The sequence below is a fragment of the Lonchura striata genome, chromosome 24 (genome assembly GCF_050655825.1).
Source record: "Lonchura striata isolate lonStrDom1 chromosome 24, ASM5065582v1, whole genome shotgun sequence".
Classification (NCBI taxonomy): Eukaryota; Metazoa; Chordata; class Aves; order Passeriformes; family Estrildidae; genus Lonchura; species Lonchura striata.
Window position 1 is genome coordinate 8,898,800 of NC_140726.1, and position 13,501 is coordinate 8,912,300.

The 13,501-nt window shown below is 62.2% G+C and overlaps 1 protein-coding gene across 1 annotated transcript; it reads left to right on the plus strand.

The window, feature by feature from the left end:
• The first annotated feature begins 5,550 nt into the window (after nucleotides 1-5,550).
• On the plus strand, nucleotides 5,551-13,430 carry SCN4B (sodium voltage-gated channel beta subunit 4). Its single transcript, XM_031506839.3, has 5 exons — nucleotides 5,551-5,704; nucleotides 8,953-9,116; nucleotides 9,782-10,007; nucleotides 10,912-11,041; nucleotides 11,127-13,430. The coding sequence occupies exons 1-5, from the start codon at nucleotides 5,641-5,643 to the stop codon at nucleotides 11,218-11,220; spliced, it is 678 nt and encodes a 225-aa protein (XP_031362699.3). The 5' UTR covers nucleotides 5,551-5,640; the 3' UTR covers nucleotides 11,221-13,430.
• Nucleotides 13,431-13,501: the final 71 nt, after the last annotated feature.

Sequence of the window (13,501 nt, forward strand, 5' to 3'; positions counted from 1 at the left end):
CGACTGTGCCCTCGATGCTTTTGTGCCGTAGCCTGCAGGAGCAGGACAGGCCCCTCAGCTGCTCTGCCTGGGGGGATGAACCTGCCCAGGGTGGGGCTCGGTCCTGCTGAGGTGCCCAGGGCACTCTGTGTGTCCACAGCTCTGTCCCACAGAGCTGCCACAGTGCCGGGAGCGTGGCCAGTGCTGCCCCAGCCTTCCCACGGGGAGATTTCGGGGGTGCTTCACACCCACTGTGGGGTCTCCAGGTCCTGTGGCCTGTCAGCCTCTCCACCTGCACTTCCCAGAGAGCTGGGACTGATGGCTGCTCACGGAGGTAAGGCTCAGCAGGCTCCAGCAGAGCCCAGGGCACGCACGGGGTGATGGACACCCGTAACCGGTCCAGCAACGCCGTGGGGATGCTCCAGAGCAGCACGACACAACTGGGGCACAGTTAATGGGCACATCCATCCGTTCAGCCACCGTGGAGACACGAGGGAAGCTCTGACAGCCGCCCTCACCCTGCCTCTCCCTGCTGCCCTTCACTCCGAGCATCCCAATTCCTCACACAAGCAGAGTGCGGCCACACTCTGCCCCGAGGCACTGCCAGCACCTCTTCCCACCTTCCAGCCCCTCCCCAGCCCCCACCTTGCTCAGCCCACCGCTGTTCCCAGCAGCAGGGGCAGTGGGATGAGCTCTGCCGGTGTCCCTGTCCCTGTCCCTGCCGGACACTGCGCCCTGGGCACCGCTGCGGAAAACTTCCAACTTCCCTGGCACCTCTCCCTCCCCGAGGAAGGGCACCCAAATCACCTCCACGGCGCTGCTGACACAGCCCTGCAGCTCTGGGCTGCCAATCGATCCCTGGCCCGTGGCAGGGAGCAGCTTTGCCGGGCAGGGAGGAGCAGCTCCCCGCAGGAGGAGGACGTGGGGGTATCCCCAGCCAGCCTCAGGGGTAAATACGGCCAGGGCAAAGGGGTGGGGGACCTCTCGGCACGTTTAAGATGCTCGTTAGAATGTTGCTGGCAAAAAAAAAACTTGAGGAGAGCGGTGGGATCACAGAGGAGACCCCGCGGGACACAACAAGGGTGAGTTCTCCTCACTGCAGGGCACTGAGGGCAGCGACAGCAGCCCCCCAGCTCTGCGGTTTCACGGATTCTCCAGAACCATGGACATTCCTGGGTACAGAACACTGAAATTTCCTCGGGCCAGGTGGGATTACAGGTGTTAAAGAGCAGGAGAAGGGTGGGAGGTGGCAGGGACCTCTGTCTGGTGCTGTGCAGAGTCACAGGGGATGCTGGGGTGTCTCAGGGAGAGTCCAGAGCCACAGTCCCTGCAGTGCTGCCCTGCTCCCGGGGCTGGGAAGTGAAGAGGGGCACCTGGAAAGGGATCAAGAGCCTGGGGCAGTGAGGGGTGTGAAGGGCAGCTCTGGGGGGACAGATTGGGGAGGGTCCGGTGGAGCTGGCCTCGGGCTGTGCCGGGTCAGGATCAAACTTTCTCCTGGGACACAGCAGGGTCGGCTCAGCGGTTCTTGCAGATGCTCTGCAGTGGCTGCTGGGGACACGGCGCGTTTAAAGGGCCCGTGGAGGGGCGAGGAACCTGCGCGCTGCGGAGGGCAGGGGGGAGCAGCAGCGGCAGCGCGGGGAGAGGGGAAAGCAGCGCTCCGAGGGAGAGCTGCAGGCAGCCGGGAGCTGGAACGAGCAAAGCAGCCAGGTACTCACCCGCAGTCCGTGCCCGGCACCTCTCGCTCACCTTGCAGCCCGGCCAGTCCGTCCCAGCCAGGACAGTCCTGCAGAGTCCCTGCGGTGCCTCCTGCCCACTGCCAGCTGCCGGGATGCCAGGCCACCTTGCCTTTTAAAGGTCGCAGCCAGAGGACCTTGCAGTAAATATAAGGTGCTGATGGGAAGCTCTGTTCCAGCGTTGCCACCTCCTCCTCCCCCTCCACCGGCAGGAGGGCTCTGCCTGCTCCGGGTCCGGGAGCACAGCCTCGTCTGGCTCGGGGAGGTTTTGGGAGGAGGCTGGGACTGGCACGATGCTCCGGGGCAGCCGGGGCCAGCGCTGTGCCTGCCGCGTTGGAGCTGCAGCCCAACTGCTCTGCTCAGCCCTACCTGCTCGGTACCCACGTGGAGGGAGGCAGGAGCCCTCCTCGGAGAGCAGCAGCCTGGCTTTTTAACCCTCCCAGCTCCGCCAGTGCAAGGTGAGAGGGCTGAGGGTGCCCAAGCAGCCACCGTGCCCCCCGGCAGGCTGTGAGCCAGCTGGCAGCACCCCTGAGCCCTCCCTCCTGTCCCCGGGGAGGTGACAGTGTCCGAGCTCGGGGTGCTCACCTTCCCTGAAAGCAGACGCAGCAGCCCGGTGCTGGGATCAGCAGAACGAGTTCCGCTGAGCCGCAGGAATCCCGGATCGCACGCCGGACATCTGCGTCCTGCCGAAATGCCAGGGCCAGCTGCTGCCAGCGCCCTGCCCGGCCGCGGCACTGGCAGATGTCACACGGGATCAGTCGGCCGGGGAGACCGGCTGGAGCTGCCGAGTGTGACAGCTCCATCAGGCGCTGGTGACAGCCAGCGTCCCGCTGCCAGCCCCGGGCTGCGAGGGCACAGCCACCCCGGGCGTGTGGGGGAACGGGGATGCCAGGCTGTCACCTCTGCGGGGACACTCAGCAGGGAGACATGGATGCAGGGCCACGTCAGCACGGAATAAGCTGGGTACCCACCTGCCCTGTGCCCCCCGTTGGTGCCAGTGCCCACAGGAGCTCTGCTGTATTTACTGGCCAGCCCTTGCAGCAGGTTTCCCAACCTTCCTGCTTCCAGAAGGATTTAGGGCTCTACTGGCAAGATTCTCAGTGGCAGTTTAGGCCAAATGCATCCCAACTTGCATCCCAAATGCAAGCAAACTTGGCAGGCACCTGAGCATCCCAGGAGGGGCTCCTTCACACCTTCCCCTGCACCAAGGTAGGGGTGCTGCTGTTCCAGTCCCCGCTGCTGCAGGTCCTGTGTGCTGCATGCTGGCTTCAAACTCCCCTGCACCTGTGCCTCTGGCCCCAGCAGCTCCAGGCACTCCTGCAGCAGTGCCAGGCATCCCTGCACCCCCGAGGATCTCTCTGCCTGCCCTCACAACTAGTGATGCTCCAGCAAACGCTGCACTCCTCCTCCCGTCCCCACACAGCACCTGCAGCTCTGCTCCCCTCACTGTGCCCATCACCTCACTGTGCCCATCCCCTCACTGTGCCCATCCCCTCACTGTGCCCATCCCCTCACTGTGCCCATCCCCTCAGTGTGCCCATCCCCTCACTATGCCCATCCCCTCACTGTGCCCATCCCCTCAGTGTGCCCATCCCCTCAGTGTGCCCATCCCCTCAGTGTGCCCATCCCCTCACTGTGCCCATCACCTCACTGGCTCCATTAGCTCCCTGGATCCATTAGCTCCCTGAGTGCATCCCCACCCTGAGTCCATTCTCTCCCTGAATCCATCCCCTCCCTGAATCCATCCCCTCTCTGAATCCATTCTCTCCCTGAATCCATCCCCACCCTGAATCTATCCCCTCCCTGAATCCATCCCCTCTCTGAATCCATTCTCTCCCTGAATCCATCCCCACCCTGAATCCATCCCCTCCCTGAATCTATCCCCTCCCTGAATCCATCCCCTCCCTGAATCCATCCTCACCCTGAATCCATCCTCTCCCTGAATCCATCCCCTCCCTGAATCCATTCTCTCCCTGAATCCATCCCCTCCCTGAATCCATTCTCTCCCTGAATCTATCCCCTCCCTGAATCTATCCCCTCCCTGAATCTATCCCCTCCCTGAATCCATCCCCTCTCTGAATCCATCCCCTCTCTGAATCCATCCCCACCCTGAATCCATCCCCTCCCTGAATCCATCCCCGCCGCCCGCCAAGGCACCTTCTGCTGCATCAGCAGAGCTGTGCACGCTGCAGGAGCCAGCGCTGCCCTGCCTGCTCCACCAGTATTTCTCCTGCCTCTCTTGCCAGCTCTGCAGCCCTAACGCCTCAACCCACAGGCACTGCTGGCATCCTCTCAGGCTCCCCTGGGATGTCCCCGTGCCCTGCAAAGCCTCCTGCTTTCCCTCCTCTCTGCTGCTTCATGCTGCTGGCCAGGACAGCTGCAGAGGGGGCTGGATGGGGATGGGGAGCCCTGAAGGTGACGGGCTGTGGCACCTTAGATGTGCAGGCAGCATCCCTGCAGGTGAGCTGCTCTCACACCCAAAACCCAATCGATCAGTTCGGGGAAGCCTGGTCCCTGGGGTGAGCTCTGCCAGGACGTGTGCCCTGTGTCACTGCAGCCCAGAGAAGAAGCCAGCAGCACCTCCTCCCCTTCCCACCACGGCTGTTTTGGGAACAGCAAAGGCTGCGGGAGGGCTCGTGGCTAATGGACCGGAGGTGAAGCTCTGCCACGCCCCGGGGCTTCCATTAGAAGAGCCCCCACGACCGCCTTCGGGGTGCGGTGTGCCAAGAGCAGCCTAATGGATGCGAGGAAGGGAACTTTTGTGCAGCCAATTATCCCAGAAGAAGATCACGGCGAGAAAAATAAGTTCTCAGAGTGTTCCCTTCGGCGCCAAGCGCGTCCCTCTGCAGCCATCGGGGTCTGGCTTTGCATCCCACCTGTGTCTGCTGTCTGTCCTGGGGATGGAGGGCAGGGACCCGGTGCCACACTGCTGAGGTGCCCCAAGGAGAGCTGAGCCCCGGCCTTGTCCTGTTTTGTTGTCCTGGGAAGCCACCGGCTTTAGTGGCACTTTGCCTCTTCCCGAAGCAGCTCAGGGTAACACCAGCCCAGTGTTTCCAGGCCACCACAGAAGCACTGAGGTTGGAAAAAACCTCTAAGATCAAGCCCAGCTATAAACCCAGTATTGCCAAGGCCATCACTAAACCATGTCCCCAAGTGGCACAGCCATATAGTTTTTGAACTTTTCCAAGCTTGGTGACTCCACCACCACCCTTGGCAGCCTGTGCCAGTGCTGGACAACCCTTTCAGTGAAGAAATCTTCCCTAAAATCCAACCTAAACCTCCCCTGGCACAGCTTGAGGCCTTTTCCTTTTGTCCCGTAATTTGTTACCTGGCAGAAAAGCCCGACCCCCACCTGGCTCCACCCTCCTGTCAGGGAGCTGACCAGAGCAGGAAGGTCCCCTCGAGCCTCCTTTTCTCCAGTTCAAACCCCCAGCTCCCTCGGCCTCTCCTCATCCCGCTGGTTCTCCAGCCCCTTCTCTTGACACACTCCAGCACCTCAGTGTCCTTTCGAGGGGCCCAAAACTGCGCCCGGGATTCGGGATGCGGCTTCATCAGCGCGGAGCACAGCGGGACCGTCCCGGGGTCACTGCCCCGCTCCAGGGAGCGCTCCGCGGTGCTCGGGGCGGGCGGGTACGCGGGTGGGTGCGCGGGGGGATGCGGAGGAGCGCGGGGGGATGCGGAGGAGCGCGGAGGAGAGCGGAGGAGCGCGGAGGAGCGCGGAGGAGCGCGGAGGAGCGCGGAGGAGAGCGGAGGAGCGCGGAGGAGAGCGGAGGAGCGCGGAGGAGCGCGGAGGAGAGCGGAGGAGGGCTCAGCGCAGCCCCGCCCGGCGCGGCCCCGCCCGGCGCCGCTCGCCCTCCGCGGGGGCGGCCAGAGCCGGGCGCTGCGGGCAGCAGGGACCGCTCCGCTCCGCGCCGCTCCGGCCGCAGCCATGGCCCCGGGCTCGCCCGCCGCTCGCCGCCGCGCCTCGCCGCGCCTGCTGGCCGCGCTCCTGGGTAAGGGGCGCCGAGGGCTGCGGGGACCCCTCCGGGTACCGCCCGCGTCCTGTGTCCCCCCACCCCGGCTCCCCGGCGGGGACCCTGCCCCGGGGACCCGCGGCAGCCCGAGGCGGGGGTCCCCGCTCCGCACCCACCCCTGCGCCCCGCCCGCCCGCCCGGGGATGCCGCCCGCGGGCGCTAACGCCGCTCTCCGCTCTGCAGACGGACGGTCCGGAGCGCCGGGGATAAGTCACTTGGCCAAGGTGACTTGGCAGCCGAGCCCCAGCTCCGAAGCGCCGGCTCCAGCCCCTGCCCTGCCCGCAGCGGCGCTTCTCCTGCGAGCACTGCGGCTGCACCCCGCTTTGCCCCGCTCCGCGCCGCCCGGCGAGCGGGGACCGCGCTGCCCGCCTGCCCGGCACCGGGGATGGCCGCGGGGAGCCCTGCACTGCTTCAGCGCCAGCACGCCCGCCGACAGGTCATTGTCTTACGTTCCTTCGCTACAAGGACCGCTCGCATGTGCTTGTCCCCGGCGCGGGGAGCCACCCGCGCTGCAGGGCCGCTGCTTGCAGCATGGTGCCCGGCCCTGAGCCAGGGATGCCCGAGAGCCGCCGCGGGGTGCGGGGAGGGGCTGGGGCCGTCCCCTCCCCACTGCACACCTGGGGCAGGCTCCGGCCACCCGCATCAGCCTCACGCACCCGCTGCACTCCTGCTCCCGTGGGTCATCCTCGTGCCAGCCTGGAACTCGGGCTGGCCGTGCTGGGGCGCTCCCGTGGGAGGCGCTTTAGAGGGCAAAGTTCTTAAGTTAAAGGATGCTGGAGACACAAAAAAGCATGTAAGTACCTGACCCCCTGCAAGATTTGGGTGCCGGCAGCTGAGCTGGCAGCGGGGTGGTAGGAGAGACTCGGAGATGCTTGAGACCACGCAGGGGTCGGGGGTCCAGGACGTGGAGGTGGGAACCTGGTCCCACAGGTCGCTCAGGTGGGCTGGGAGCTGGAGAGGGCGGTGGGCAGGGGGGTGCAGGCGGCTCTCAGTGTCCGTGGGTGCCGGGGATGCCGAGATCTGTAGGGAGAGGCTCTGGCTGCAGCACGGAGCCCCTCCCTGAGGAGAGGAGAGGAGAGGAGAGGAGAGGAGAGGAGAGGAGAGGAGAGGAGAGGAGAGGAGAGGAGAGGAGAGGAGAGGAGAGGAGAGGAGAGGAGAGGAGAGGAGAGGAGAGGAGAGGAGAGGAGAGGAGAGGAGAGGAGAGGAGAGGAGAGGAGAGGAGAGGAGAGGAGAGGAGAGGAGAGGAGAGGAGAGGAGAGGAGAGGAGAGGAGAGGAGAGGAGAGGGCCGTGGGTCTGTCCCAGAGCCTGGTTTCTGGCTGCCTGAGGAGCTCCTCTCTTTGAACCCCGCTGGAGAGGAGCCTGGCCAGCCTGGCAGCCGTGGCTTGCTGCCTGTGCCAGGATGTCACGCTGACATTTATGGGCAGTGAAAGTTTCTCCAGAGCAGCTTTCCCACAGACAGCGGTCCGAGGTGAGCACAGTGCTCAGCGAGCCCCCTCGCTGTGGGGGGCTCTCCCTCTGCAGGAGCAAAGCGCAGGCAGCCAAGGCTCTGGCAGCAGCAGGAGTGGCTGCTCCCTGCTTCCCTGGGAAACGTTGGTGCCTGCAGGCATGGGAGAGAGCCTGAAGCCCCCAGGGAAGTGGTCCTGAAGGTTGGGGGCCTGGTGGTGCAAAGTGCAGCAGCTCTGGGAGGGTTTGGAAAAGCAGTGCTGAGAGCTGATGTGCGGCAGGTTCCGTCAGTGCTCCCCCAGCGTGTGTTCCTCACTGCTTTATTTAGTGGTAACAGATCAATTGTGTCTTCCTGGGAGCACAGGACGACAGGAGCAAGGTCAGCCTCGACTTACCCCACACATTCAATTCAGGTTACATTCTCAGGGTGGCAGACAGGTTCTAAAGTGTTGCAAGCTGCAAAGAATCATCTTTCCTGTGAGTGTCCGCTTGCAGCACGCCGCAGGCTCAGACGAACCTGCAGAGCCAAGCATCCCTCTGCCAACTCCTGCTCCAGGGGGACAGCTCCTGTCCCCTGGGACACTCCTGCCTGTGAAGTCCCCTCTGGAGCATCCCCAGGGCTGCTCTAGCAGTCTGACAGCTGCAGGAGATTCCATCTGCCGGGAACCGCTCCCTGGCGTTGGCTCCGGCCTCTCAGCAAAAGGAGGAGTGCTTCTGTAAAGTTAAATAACTCCTCGCCTGCAGTGCTTGCAATGCAGCACTGCAGCAGGGCCCGGAGCCCAGGATGCAGGGCTCTCGGGCTTGGCTCTGGCTGCGACGTGCCTGGGGAGTTGTTAGCACCGGCTTGTGTGGGAGAATAAATCAGCAGCTGAGGCGGCTGCAGAGAGAGGCGAATCCCAGACTGAGGGCAGCGTGTCCGAGTGAAGGTGTTGGGGCATCGCCGTGTAGCCTGGGAAAAGCTGTGACCCCTGGATTTGGTGCCCAGGGAAAGCTCTGCAGGGGCAGCCGAGGTCTGGGAAAGGGGAGGACAGAGCTGTGCTGGGCCGTGTCACATCTGAGCCATGCCACATCACACAGACGGGATGGGGCAGTGCTGGGATGGGGATGGGGATGGGCATGGGGATGGGGATGGGGATGGGGATGGGGATGGGGATGGGGAGCGGGTTTGCTCCTCTGGCCGGGACCAGAGCATCCCTGTGCTCCCAGAAAGGATCTGTGGGGACAGTGGTGGCCCAGCCCAGTGCAATGCCAGCCCTGCACCCCAGGAGTGCTCAGCTGCAGCTGGGCTCCTCCCTGCTCCTCTCTCCCTGCTCGCGGGGAGCCCAGGAGTGGGAGAGCTGCATCCTGCACTTTGAAGGTCATTGGCAGCTCCGGAGGGAGCCGGGGCTCTCTCTGCTGGGCGTGAGGGGGCTGCTCCGGAGGGCAGGGCAGGGCGAGCCGGTGGCAGGCGGCCAGGCCAGCCACGCTAATTACTGCTCCAGCTCCCGCCTGAAGAACAGAGCTCTGCTTCGCCTTGGCTTTTTTCTCCCCCTTTGAGGCCTGTGGATAACATGCAAATCAGGGCTCTCATCTGCATGCTCTCTTCCTGGGGATATTCTGGTTCCCTTGAAGCTTTGCTGTCTCTGCGGGTGACCCAGCCCCGGTCCCTGCAGGTCCTTCTGTCACCGAGCCGTCCTAGGGCTGGGACAGGAGTCTTTGCTCCTGCCATGGCAGCCTGGTATGCCAAAGGGGACGAGGGGTGACAAAGCCTCGGCCTCACTCTCTCCTCCCCTCTCCCTGCCAGGTTTGCACGTCTTCGCCATTGCCTTCGCCTTGGAGGTGTCGGTGGGGAAGACCAACACGGTGACGGCTCTGAACAACTCCAATGTCCTGCTGCCCTGCGTCTTCACCACCTGCATAGGCTTCCAGGACCTGGTCTTCACATGGTATTTCAACACGACAGAGCTGGTGAGTGGCTCTCTGGGCTCTGCCTCTGCTTCCCTGGCAGGTGCTGCTGTGCTTCCAGTGCAGCTCGGTGCTGCAGTTCTCGCAGTTCTCCTCGTGCAGGATTTCCTTCTCTCTGTGTCACCAGCTCTGGGGAGGACAAGGCTGTGCCAGCGGGGTGACTTAAATATACCCTAGAACATCGTGCTTTTGGCACAAAGCTGTTCTAGATTTGCTGCTGCCCATGGGCTCATTTGTTTTCATAAATTGGCTGTTCAGGTGCAAATCTGCACTTAGGGCAAAATATGGTTCATTTCCTCTTCCTTTGCTTGCTTTGAAATATGAAAGGTTCTGTATAGATTTGCTTCCCGCTGGGAATATTTGGCTCCTCAATTCCTCAGAAGGAGGGCTGGTTTGGAGCAGTTCTGACCAGCAAAGGAGCTCGCTTTCTCTGGGGATCTCCCATTTTTTGCATGGTCTGCTCCATCTCTTCAGGGCAGGTCGGATCTGCTGCTTCCCAGCAGGATGTGCACTGGGTTCCTCTCCATGGCCGCTCCTGGTGTAACGGGGTGAATGGGACATTTGGTGGGACATTTGGGGTGTCTGCGTGTGCAGAGCTGAGCCTGGGCACCATCAGGAGAGCGTGAGCCTTTCCCTCAGGCAGCTGCTCCTGCCCCCCGCCTCTGCAGATTTACCACGGCAAGATAAAGAACAAAGCCACGGAGCCCACCCTGGTGTGGCACAACCCGCGGGTGGAGTTCGTCGGCTCCACCACCAAGAAGGACAACAACATCTCCATCGTGCTGAACAACGTGGAGTTCAGCGATGCTGGCAAGTACACCTGCCACGTCAAGAACCCCAAGGAGAAGAACACCCAGCACAACGCCACCATCTTCCTCACCGTGGTCCATAAGAGTGAGTGCTGGCCATGGCACGGGCATGGCCCTGGGCTGGTGATAATGCCCACAGACGGTGCCAGGCTCTTTGGTTCGCTGTTGTGGTGGTGCATGGAGGTGGTTGGCACCCCTGGAAGCCTCGGGTGGGGGTGTGGGAACCCCAGGCTTACTCTGGGGTCCCATGTGCTGGTGAAATTTCTCCTTCAACCCATGCTTCTAAAGAAAAATTGTGCAGGCTCTTGTTGTTCGGTCTCAAGGCAGTTTATTGTCAGTTATCTGAAAGATTTTTTTCTCGGGCTGTTTGGTCAGCAGCCCGGGCAGAGGCACACACACACCCTGACATCCTCTCTGACTCCCGACTGCTTCTCTCCCTCCGCCCAGGGCTGCTGCTGTCTTTTATATAATATATTAGGTATTACATGTTTATAGTTTTCCCCCAATACCTACTACTTATGTTACAAAGTGCTTTTCTACTCTAAACCAATCTCTGAGTGCCAACGTCACCAAGAACATGGAGGCGAGGAAAAGGAAGGAGGAAGAACAGGATCAGCCCACTTTCCTCCATCTTAGAACTTCTGACCCCCATGTACAAAGTAAAAACCCCCTGTATATGTGCTAAAACCCCTCTATGCAATACTAAAAAAACTTCCCCTCTACTTTTACTATACTATCTAACCTTTTGTGACTGCTTGTTCCACCTCCAAAGTTGGTAATTCATTCCATGGCTCAAACTCAAAATCACAGCTGTTTCCAGCTGCCTGCCAGGGTCTAAAATGCTTCTGACCAAGGCCTGGAACCTCTAAAGATGTCTGAGAGACATTCTGAGTTCCAACATGGGGGGGTTATGGGTTTTTGGGGTGGGATGTGCAGCTGGGAGCTCCCCGCTCCCCTCCTGAGCCCCCTCAGCACCTTCTGTCCCGCAGTGGTGAAGACGGACAACACTGTGACGCTCATCATCGTGGGCGTGGTGGGGGGGCTCATCGGCCTCCTCATCCTCTTCATGCTCATCAAGAGGGTGGTCCTGTTCATCATCAAGAAGACGCAGGACGGGAAGTGAGTGCGGGGTGCTGCTGCGGGGCCGGGGGAGCGGGGCCGGGCTCGGGGGGCTGCCAGCTGCCCGTGCGCTCTCCCTGTGCAGGAAGGAGTGTCTGGTGAGCTCCTCGGGGAACGACAACACCGAGAACGGCCTGGCCGGCTCCAAGGCAGAACAAAAAGCACCACCAAAGGCATGAACGAAGCAGCGGCGCCCCGTGCCCGCCTCGCCCCGCCGCGGGTGCCCGGGCACGGGACGAGCCTTCCTCTTTTGTTTTCTTTCCGAACTGCCAGCGCTTGAGACATGTTTCTATTACACACGTGCCTGCAACCTGCACTGCTTCTCGGACAGGGCTGCGGCTGCCGGGGGGACTGGGAGCTTCTCGTGGACTTAGACTGGGAGGCTGCTGGGGCACAGGAGCCGCCGGCTCCGCTCTGAGCACAGGCAAGAAGAGACTGCGGGGCAGGGCAGGGCAGGGCAGGGTGGGTGCCGTGCCTGGGGCCGGGTGCTGGGCACCGGTGTGCCCAGAGGATGGAGCGTGGGGTGACCCTCTGGGTGCTGGCGGTGCTGAGCTGGGGTGGCTGGGAGCTGCTGATGCATCCAGAAGGTTTCTGGAGCAGGGCAAGGATGCTCGGAGCCGGCCGTGCAGATGGAGTGGCGCAGGAGGACGGGAGGAAGCAGGGCTGTGATAAGCACACTGGAGAACCAAATCAGTGACGGGCCCATGGCTGTGCCTCAGTTTCCCCCACAGCAGGGCTGGGGAGGTGGCCGTGTCCCAGGGCCATCCCTGGGAGCAGGGGGGCTTCTCCCCAGGCAGCCATCCCGGGAGCTCTCCCTGGCTTTGTGCTGCCCCCTCCCCTCTCTCCGGAGCTCCCACTCGTAGCAGCGATGCTTTTGATGCTGGTGCCAAGGCTGAGCTCGTTACCTGGATGATTTTGTACGAGATTCCAGGGGGAAAGCAGCCAATTGCGTTTCCCTTCCGCCGTGGCAGGGAGGCAGCTCAGCCCAGCCCTGGCGAGGGGAGCCAGGCCGGGGCTGTGCCACCGGCCTGCTGGGCAACCCTGGGCAAGTTGCTCTGCCTCTCCATGCCTCAGTTTCCCCGTCTGTAAAATGGGGACAAAAATACTGCTCTACCTCACGGGGTGGGTGTGAGGTTTCCTTGGCTGTGATGGTGAAGTGCTCTGGGGTGAGGGGTGCTGCAGAAAGCCTGGGGGGCTCTGTGAGTGGACTCACAAGGGTGTGAGGCACAAAGTGAGCGAGCTACATCTGAGGTGGACAATTTCCTTTACAATGTGATTTGTTCCCTATTTCTCCAATTTGTGGGTGCCTGCCAGTGAAGCTGCAGGACAGGCAGCTCCCCTGCCCCCACAGTAAACTGGGGTTCAGAGCTGAGCCGTGGCTTGCTGTGGGGGCTTGTGCCCTGGCAGAGGTGCTGGAGTGGGAGTTAGGCGAGGATTTGGTGGCCAAGGTGACAAGGAAAGGCTGGGTGCTGCTTTCTCTGGAGATGCTGGTGCACAGCGGGCTGGTCACCCCGGGCTGGGCCCGGGGGCACCACTGGAGCAGGGCTGTGTGCTTGGGACAGGTATTGGCACCTGCCCCTGGCAGGTTCCCTTGGCCATTGATAAGACAGACAAGTGGGAGTCGGGATCCTGATCCTCTCTCTGAGGGTCTGAGGGACCTCAGACTGCGCTCAGCACCTCTCTGTGCTTCAGTGTCCCCACGGTAAGCTGTAAGTGAGTGTGAGCTGGGTGTGAGCTGCCTCTCAGGAGGCGTGAGGCGCCTGCACGGCTCTGCCACAGCCCCGGCGTGGAAGGCGCTCTGGTGCCAGGCGTTGTGACACGCCCGGGGGAGGCTGAGACCTCCCAGTCACCCCAAGAGACCCCCGGCCCGTCCTTGGAGGAGCCCTCCCGCGGGGGAGGACAGCGAGGCGAGGAAGGGAGTTTTTTAAAGACTATTTTTAGCCGTCCTAACCTGTTGGCCTTTTTTAGCCGGCGCGTGGACGCAGCGCCACGTCCTGCCGGATATGCAATGCTGCACTATGCATGGATTTCTCCTCTGGCTTGGTGGGAAACGGCCACACGAGCACTTTTAGGGATGTAACCCCGTGTGCACGCAGGGCTCTGGGGGTGCTGGCTGCCCCGGGGGCTTGTGCCAGCACCGGCGGGGTCCCTGCTGCCACTGGGACTTTGGGGGGCTGCAGAGACATTTTGGGAGGGGGTCCCCCTGGGGGTGTGTGCGGCCACGGACACGTGTGTGTGTCCAAGCACACGGAAAGCTGCGTGGGAGGAAGCTGCGTGTAAGCACAGGGGTGTGCGCCGGGCTGGGTGATGACTTACAGCACATCTTTGCACTGCAGAGGTTTAGTTAGCTTTGCCTTGAATGAAATAAAGTTTATGTTTACTAGAGAAACTCGCCGTGGTTTGGGGTTGCTCTGGGTGTCTGTTTAGGTCTGGGGGGTGCCTGAGTAATGCTGTGATGAA

Bases quoted from the DNA above. Each gene is read 5' to 3' on its own strand.
- SCN4B (XM_031506839.3), top strand. From the start codon at position 5,641: ATGGCCCCGGGCTCGCCCGCCGCTCGCCGCCGCGCCTCGCCGCGCCTG. The intron at 5,705-8,952 runs GTAAGGGGCGCC...TCTCCCTGCCAG, and splicing joins CCTGCTGGCCGCGCTCCTGG to GTTTGCACGTCTTCGCCATT. The intron at 10,008-10,911 runs GTGAGTGCTGGC...TCTGTCCCGCAG, and splicing joins CCTCACCGTGGTCCATAAGA to TGGTGAAGACGGACAACACT.